Below are 9,368 nucleotides of genomic sequence, written 5' to 3'. Positions count from 1 at the left end.
TCAGTAGCAGGTCTCAGAGCAACAACGCTGCTTTCTCTCCCTCTCACAGTCAGTGCTGGATGAAGAGAGGGCCCCCCCCAATTACTTACCTGTGCCCAATATTAAACCAGCAATGTGCATGAGAGCCTTGCCTCTCTGGGGGCTCTCCCTCCTCATTGGATGAGAAAGCACAACAGCGGGAGCCGTGAACAAAAGAGAGGGGGCGGGGCAGAGCCAAGCCGCAGCTGTGTGTGGATAGACACAGCTATGGCTTGGGAGCCCCCATTGCAAGCTGCTTGCTCAGCAGGAGCCAAGAATGTCTGCGAGGGACCTGAGAGGAGGATCGGGGCTGCTCTGTGCAAAACCATTACACAGAGCAGGCAAGTAACTTTTTTGAAACAAGGAAAGCCTTCAATATCACTTTGTTGCAGATAATGCATTAAAGTGTATTAAATAATTTGATAAAAAAAAAAAAAAATCATGTCATACTTTCCTGCTCTGTGTAATGATTTTACACAAAGTAATGCCGATCCTCCACTGCTTGATTCCCCCGCCGGCGTTCCTGGCTCCTTCTCCTTGACCAGTGCCCCCAATAGCAAGCTGCATGCTCACTCCTGAGCCCAGCTCTACATATACATATGTTCCGTAAGAAACTTTAATGTGCACACTAAAGTAAAAGGTGTAATATTTAGGGCCTGTTCGTATAGTGCGGTGACCGGTGTTTTTTCCACGCCAGTCACATTTAGGGCACTTAGAAAACCGTTTTCTAATGTGCCCGGTTCACGATGCAACGCATCCGGCAAGTGTAGTGCAGTGAGCTGCAATACAATGCAGACACGCTGAATTTTACCGCAGTGCACAGGTAAGCAAAGCATGTCAACGCCCAGCAGTGCAAAGCAGCACCGTGCAATGACATGCATGAATTGTCACTTCGTGCACTTCAAATAAAGTTGAAACAAACAAACAAAAAATTTAAATGCAGCTGGAATGGACAGCGGCTCTTTCACTAATCTGCAGCACTTGGTGTGTGTGTGTGGAGTGTGTGAATGTGTTCTTACTGATGTGTCAGGTCTGTTTTGAATGTCTGACCCAAAGGAAGCTCCAGTGGAGACTGAACAGTGACCCATCCATCCCCGGCATAACTCACCTCTTAGAAAATGGCACCTCTGAAGACACAGTGATTTTACTCTTGCTTCTCTCAATAGTGACCACTCCGCCACCCAGGTTTCCAACTTTTCCATTCACCTTGATGCGGTCGTGCAAGAACTGTTCCTGTAAAAATTTTATGGTTGAATATTTTTTTATTTCAGAGACTGCATAGAATAGAACAAAATGCAGAATAGGTACAGGTCAAAACAATAACCAACAAATCCCCACAAACAGACTAAGGGGGGGCATGCATCAGGTCAGAATGTATAAATAAAAAATAAATACATTTAAGGAAGGATATTGCAGCGTATATATATAAAAAAAAAAAAAAAAAATCAGCAGAATGACAAAGACATAATATAAAACCCCCTACTTAAAGTTCAAGCTGAATTATGCAATCAAAATAGTCCAGCATACAGGAGAATGGTGTGTAGAATCAGACTGCCTTCTCTGAGGTAGGCAGCTCGAGATAAACGGGACAATCATATCCCATCCTCTAACAATTTTAAAGATAACCTTTAGCTTGTACATTCTACCATAATTACTGTTATTCTGGTGCGGTGTAAAGTTTAGAAACCCCTCTATGTTGAAATCAGGGGGGCGCACCCACGTTTAGTGACAACGCTTCTGCTGAGCTGCTTAGTAGCAACGTGCAGTTATGGTGGTCACAGTGAGACTCGGGTCAGGAGCCGCTGTCATCAGCCAAGTAGCCACCCGGTGGGGTGTCAGTCAGGCTGATTACAGGCATGCCACCCACCCGCCTGGCTTCCTGTATCTCAGATTAGAGGCCGAGGGAACACAACTGACCATGGCCAGCATGATCTGTACCCTGGTGTAGAATGGTCAGAATGCTCCAGGGACATAAGGGATCTGGTTCCTCATCAGATATTTGCTGCACAATATGAGAGTGTCACTGAAAATAACACATATTGAGGTTTAGAACCGAAAATTACTACATAAATTCTAATAAAGGTGTAGATAAGCCAATCTTCCCCAACACTGTCCTCTATGATTGCACACCTTCTAAACAATGCGCTACAGACCCAGCCTGTGCTAAAAATGTACCTTTGATCCGTATGGTATGGGAAGACCTCACAGCATACAGAACACATTTTGGGGGTCAAGCCCTCCTCTTCAGAGCCACGGAGGCAATCAGTTTTTTTTTTTTTAAAGACATGCCTTGCCTATACTTGACATGCGTTTGGGAGTATTCACTGGTCACTTATCCACTTTAAAAAACTGAGCTATGGTAGCGCACTAGGTCAGTCTTATTTTTATATACTTATTGCTGAGCACAATTCCATTCCTTTATAAGAAACCATCAGACTGAGAACAGACCACATGCTGTGTCCCCTGAAGTAACAACCGCTGTGGCTATGGAGCACTCGTCACATCAGAAGAAGTCGGACACCATTCTGTGCAATGGAACCCTTTCTAATCTGTGCGACTTGAGTTGCTCCGACTTACATAAAGGCTCTTGCACTAGTTTTGGTCCGACTTTGGTACAACTTGCATTGGCTTCTTTTTAAAGAAGTCGCATTCAAATTGTGCCAAAGTCACGCTGGGGTACGACTTCAAAGTCACGGGCAGTTTGAACCCGGGCAAAAGGGGGGAGGATGTAACAGAGAAATACTTTGTCAGAATCAGCTTAGTATCCAAAATATTCACACTTCTCTCAAACAGATTATTACCGGTATTTATTTCGTGTCAACAATTTACATATTGTACATTCATATCATTTCCTGCCCTCAAGGAGCTTACAGTGTAAGGTCCTTACCTCTCATACATACACGTTAGGGGCCAACTTAGAGTGAGGAGAAAACCAGAGTACCCAGAGGAAACCCAAACAACCATCATGCACATAATGTCCTGATGGGGATTTGAGCAGACTCTAGAAGTGTTAACCAATAAACAGGTGTTCTGATGGAAAGTGGGGGATGATTGGTCCCCCTGGTGTCAAATGAGAACTTCACCCTCTTTATTGGCTGAGACAGCAGTGGAGAGCCATTGGCTCCAGCTGCTGTCAGTCAGTGAGCCAATGAGGAGAGAGAGGGGGCAGGGCCACAAATCCATGCCTGAATGGACACACGGAGCCCCCATAGCAAACTTTAAACCGCTTGCTGACTGTATATTATATGTGATCCTGCACTTGGTTGAGGGCGCGCACCGCGGGTGACCCACTCCCACTGTGATTGGACATAGCGGGAGCCAATCAGCGATGTCCGCCGGAGACCCGCAGGTTGTTCCCAAGAGACAGGACAGCGGGTCTGCCTATGTAAAAAAAAAAAAAAATTCAGATCGCCCCTTCCCTCCTCTTCATAGTAGCTCTGGTTTATGCACCCATGCATGCAGTTTTCTGCCTATGGATGGAGAAATGGCTCCCCACTCACCCATCCTCCTCAGTTTGGTCTACAGAAGAGAGCGGTGTCATGCCTTCTTGCTGCAGCACCCACCTTTCATAGGTTCACAGTGAACGTGGGAAACGTAGTTCTGTCAGTAAAAACTCAAAATGTAAAGGATTTTTGTTTTTTTTAATATTTAAAAGCATTTTAATTGTGGATGGGCAAAGGGTTTTAAAGCAGAGTTCCAGTTTTTTTTTTTTTTTACACTCACCTTTTCAGGTCTGTTGCTAGGGGGTCCCTCGTAATCTGCCTCTTCCTCTCCAAGGCGCCTGTGCTCGCTAGTGCTCCTGTGAGATGGCTGTCATAATTGCCAGGAGTCACTGAGCAGCGCCGAGGGCTTCGTTGCCATCACAACGGGGGTGGGCACTTCCGATGCCGCCGCCCGTTGTGATGGCAATGTTTGAAGTGTACGGCGCATGCGCGAGAACGGGCGGTACATGCTGGTCGCTTAGCTGCACCAGAGCCCGGAAGATAGTGCTTGTGGGCTTCACATGCCAACAAGCACTATGGAAACTGCCTGTAAAGAGCAATATAAATTATATTCCTCTATGAAATCGACCATCGAGGGCTGATTCAGCTAAGAAACGTGAGTGCTCTAAAATGCTTACTAAAGATATGGATCCTTAAAAAAAAAAAAATTTAACAGTGGGAACTCCGCTTTAAGGATCTAAACCAGGGTTATGCAATTAGCAGACCTCCAGCTGTTGCAAAACTACAAGTCCCATCGTGCCTCTGGGTGTCATGCTTGTGGCCGTCAGTCTTGCTATGCCTCATGGGACTTTTAATTCTGCAACAGCTGGAGGTCCTCTAATCGCATATCCCTGGTCTAAACTGTGACAGGATTCTGGAGTTCAGCTTTAAAGCAGAACTTTGGCTGTCCACAATGGAGCTTCCCTGCACTGCCTTATCAATGGACAGTATTGCAATGGACAGGCAGCCCAAAGCAACACAGAGACAGCCAATGGTGAAGATGGGATCCCAGCAAGAAAACCTGAGATCTCATCTTTTGCATCAATGATGAGGCATTACAAACCTATCCTGGTATCAGATGGATGTGTGGGACTCCAGTTCGCTTTGGATTCAACACAAACCAACCAGGAAATTAATTTTATTTTTTTTTATTACGAGCCTTTAAAGCAATGTACCCGCAATCAGCAGATCATGATTGCAATGCAGGGCTCTTGCAGACTGCCAGTGTTAGCGGTCTGCTCGTACCTCATATGGACAGGCAGTTACTCAATGACAGAAAAACAATGAACTACCTAGGAGCTCTCAACAGCACCATGGCATCATTGAGAACTACAAGCCGACATCTACAAAGACCATTGATACTTGTAGTTCACCCATTCACAGAACTGTGGAGATCTTCCCTGCTTACCCCACAGCAAGCTTTTAAACACAGGAGCATTTGTTTATTTTTGTATGAATGGCCCTTTTTCTTTTTCCTGACATCAAAATCGGGGAGAAGATCCCTGGGCTCGCTTTCACTACAGGAGGTGGATCGTGGAGCGGCTGCAGCTGTGGGAACACGTAACATATTCCCAAAGGTGAACTTATCCTTTTAAAAGGTTTCCAGAAAGGGAATAGTCTCAGACACAGAATTCTACAGAAGAAATCACCGCTAAGCAGAGCGACGGTCTCACAAATGGTAACTTACAAAGTTAGCAGCATCCATGATGCCATCTTCTACAGGGTGTGTGCAGTCCAAGGTGAACTTCAGGAGCTGCTTCTTCTTCTTGCTGCCCTTCGTCGCTGTTTTTTTCTGAGAAAAGGAATATAAAAACATTAAGATTAGAAAAAAAAAAACAAACACAAGACACCAGAAAGGTTGAATTGCGTGGCGATCTCTTCTGTAAAGATATCCATAGAAAATCTTTTTTTTGGGGCTTAATGGGTCCAACCTCTACATGCACAGGAGCCTGCTGAATCTCCGAATCGGCATACATCCCTATATATAAAATACAGCATCAATATACATGCCACAGCAGAACGGACAGAAGAGCTGACGCGTTTCACACTACAAACAGTGCTTAATCACAGCTAGCTATGATTAAGCATGGTTTGTAATGTGAAACGTGTCAACTCTTCTGTCCGTTCTGCTGTGGCATGTATTTTTGATGCTGTAGTGCAGTAGTCCAGAATTATCTTCTATCTATTGCTATATGTATGTATGTATATATATTATTAGAACATCAAACTTGTTATACTTTGCTCTTTGCAATGGTATTGCACAGATCAGCCCTGATCCTCCTCTTCTGAGGTCCACCTCTAGCCCTCCTGACTTTTCCTCCTCTTTTGTGTGCACCCACAGCAACGCGCTTGCTATGGGTGCACATAAGGTGGGTTGCTCCCAAGCCGGGCTGTATGTTTTCATAGATACACACAGTGCGGGTCCATGTCCAGACCCCCAGGATTTGATTGCCCCGTCCTGTGAGGAGAGGAACACAGACAAGTCCTGTTGCAGATGGACACGGCGCTGGATCAAGATAGGACTCGGATAAAGTATATGGGAGGTAAAAGGGTGATTTAGACTTTTTTTTACCTTCATACATGGAAAGCATTAGCCTCGGTTCACACCAGAGGCGGCACGACTTGCAGGTCGCCTCACCGAGGCGACCTGCACACGACTGCCCGGGCGACTTGCAAAACGACTTCTGTATAGAAGTCTATGCAAGTCACCCCAAGTCGCCCCCGAAGTCGTACAGGAACCTTTTTCTAAGTCGGAGCGACTTGCGTCGCTCCCCTTAGAACGGTTCCATTGTACTGAACGGGAAGCTACTTGTCAGGCGACCTAGGTCGCCTGACAAGTCGTCCCAGTGTGAACCGAGGCTTAAGGTAAAAAAGGTAATGAGTTTTAGAATCACTTTACCTAATTGCCGACCTCGATATAGCTGAAAGACTGCTACAGCACAATCGTCCAGTATGGGAGGGCGTCTATTGTACTCCCAGAGCCCTGTCCCCCTGCACACCTTCAGTTGCTTACTTGATCACGGATCAAGGTAAAGGGCCAATCACATCAGCCCTTTTCCATGTGATCAACTGTGTCCAATCAAATGCTGCTCATCAGCATTTCCTTCCTCAGCGCTGTCAGTGTGCGAGGAAAAGAGCTGATAACAGGGGACACTTGCACTGATAATCAGTGCCCTGATTATATGTGCAGCCTCATCAGTACATAAAAATTACTTATTTGGACAATTTTATAACATAACCTATGGTGAACTTATTCTTTAAGATTTCCCGAGTCTGCCATTACATGACCCACTGTGATGCCTCCAATGATGCCGCTGACCCACAGCTGCAGTCCAGGCCTGCAGCCAAGAGGTCTTGTTGCTGCCTCTTAATTTCCTGCAGTTGTTGGGGGTCTTCAGAACTGATCTGTCTGTCACCCCTGACATTTAACAGGTCAACCACCACCTGTGCCATGAGTCTAGTCTATCCTCACACTGTATTGGGGACCAGCTGTGTGCTTTTTTTTTTGCACTTGTGCCATGTGTGATAGTAACCACATTGTGACAGAGCTCGGCGCTCATATCTGTAACCATCAGATGTGCCAAAAATACAGCACAGGGTGTTCACCACAGCAAAATCACCAGAACTGCGGAGGATTCTTTCACCAACTGTGCTCACAAGTACTATATTTAGATGGCTCCGGGAATAAATATAAATCTTTAGGGTACATCTACAGATGTGTGCATGCAGTACTGTGTGTGTGTATTACTGTTTCTGTTTTCATGAGTAGGCAATAAAAAGGCTCCATTTACTAAGCAGAATAACTGCATATTAATGCGTATCATCACTTGCTACCAATTATTTCAGGGGGTCCCGTATATAAACGGCCTATGCAGACATTAAGGCCTCGTTCACAAGGGTGTAATACAGCATACTCCCCATGTAAAGCCTCATACACACTATCTTATTTTCTGCTGATTTTTGTCTTCAGATTTACCAAAACCATATAATATGAGGTCAAACCTTAGGAGTTTCAATTTGTATGCAATCAGGCCGGCCCTCGCACTACACGGTTTTGGTAAATCTGAAGACAAAAATCAGTAGAAAATCTGATAGTGTGTATGGGGCTTTAGGGCCATGTTTACCCATACTGTACTAACAATTATTTACAAAGCCATCCATAACGCGCCCCCCCAGCTACATCACTAGCCTAGTCCCAAAATACCAACCAAGCTGCTCTCTTTGGTCCTCCCAAGACCTCCTGCTCTCGTCACCGTCCTTCCATCCTTTGGAACTCCCTACCCCAATCTGTCCGACTGTCCCCTAACCTATCCATCTTTAGGACGATCCCTGAAAACCCTTCTCTTTAAAGAAGCTTATCCTGCTTCTAATACACTGTTTTACCTTCTCCATCAACTCATCCCTCATAGCTATTACCTTTTGTATCAATTGACACCCCCCCCCCCCCCTTTTTAGATTGTAAGCTTTATTGAGTCCTCTGATTCCTCTTGTACCAAATTGTAATGTAACTAACATCTGCCTTCAGTTTGTTAAGCACTGCGCAAACTGTTGGCGCTATATAAATCCCGTATAATAATAATACTGGGATATGCGGGCGTTCCATGCATCCCCATGCAGGCAGTCCCATTGATGTCTATTGGGATACAGAGGAAGCGCAAACACAGCCGCTGCTGCCAATCTGACATCCAAGCGGGTGCGTGGCCCTGAAAACATTGGGGTTGATTTACTAGAACTGAAGAATGCACAATATGGTGCAGCTGTGCATGGCAGCCAATTAACTTCCTGGTGGTGGCCTATCTTGTCCCTTGGGAGCTTCCTGTCTCCCGGAGGCAGAAGTGACGCGGGCCGTGACTGGAAGTGACGGATGGAAAACAAATCCACCTGCACTTCCTGGTTTTGGCTGGGTGTGCATGCGTGCCACGCGGAGGAGTGGCAATACGATCGGCTCTACACTCTAATATACTACTGTTGGAGAGAAATAGATCTTGAAACCCCCCTTCCCCACTCAGTTCTTTAGGTCCCCTCCATTTGTCCCCCAGCCTTCCCCATAATATAGCCAGTAGTAAGGCTGCACTGTTTGGAGCATGCCGAGTGTGGTGCCTGTACTTTTTCTGTATACAACTAAAAATATATACTAAACGCATGGTAATAAAATTCCGGTATTGTATGGGGACACAGCGGATGACTTGTACGTGAGATGATAGTTTTATGCAGGCCATACTATGTTGTAATGTCACGCCCAGGGATGGTGATGGGATATCGACAGCAGCACACTGTGTGCAACATGTGATGGATGGATATGGTAGGCGGAGCCTACTCGTGTGGGTGTGGCAGGCTCTGGTGGATGTGCACCCACACATGTGACTGTGGGTACATTAAGGGGATACCAGAGGTGGTCAAACTACCATCGCTATGGCTCTGAGGAAGAGGGTTTCACCCTCGTAACGCGTAAGCCACCTGCGATGCCATCTGGTTCCTCCAAATATCTGGTTCAGGCTGCGTCTAGAGATACTGCTCGCTATTGTTGGAGCATTGATAAGCCTTGTTTTAAAGCTTGTTTGTCGGTGCGCCCTCCTGGTCTTTTTTGTATGTTTCAGCTATAAAGGACACCCATTGTTCTGAGGAGGGCAGCGAGACCTGCGACATTCCACTTTGCTAAAGGGGTTGGCTGCGCCACTTACTTAGCTGACCGGGCACCCGAGCGCAGGAGATTGCTTTGTGTTAATCAGCTTCTAATGCCAGCTTGATCAGTTAAGCTTTAACAATAAAACCCCGGAAGCTCATTGGTTTCTATACAGAGCTGCGCCATATTTTGCACCCTCCGGTATAGTAACCACCTCCCCCCCCTCAGTGTCTGGGATCCGCACA

General features: G+C 46.0%; 1 protein-coding gene across 1 annotated transcript in view; it reads right to left on the bottom strand.

Moving 5' to 3' along the window:
- The window catches only part of RPL22 (ribosomal protein L22), a gene marked incomplete at its 5' end in the record, with an annotated part of 7,563 nt that extends 2,271 nt beyond the window's left edge, over positions 1-5,292 (bottom strand). Inside the window, 2 exon segments of the mRNA XM_073603677.1 lie at positions 1,127-1,251; positions 5,188-5,292. Of these exon segments, the coding sequence (XP_073459778.1) occupies positions 1,127-1,251; positions 5,188-5,292 (230 nt within the window).
- Positions 5,293-9,368: the final 4,076 nt, after the last annotated feature.

The sequence above is a fragment of the Aquarana catesbeiana genome, linkage group LG10 (genome assembly GCF_042186555.1).
Source record: "Aquarana catesbeiana isolate 2022-GZ linkage group LG10, ASM4218655v1, whole genome shotgun sequence".
Classification (NCBI taxonomy): Eukaryota; Metazoa; Chordata; class Amphibia; order Anura; family Ranidae; genus Aquarana; species Aquarana catesbeiana.
Note: the sequence above shows the minus strand (reverse complement) of the source record. Positions and strands in the feature narration are given on the sequence as shown.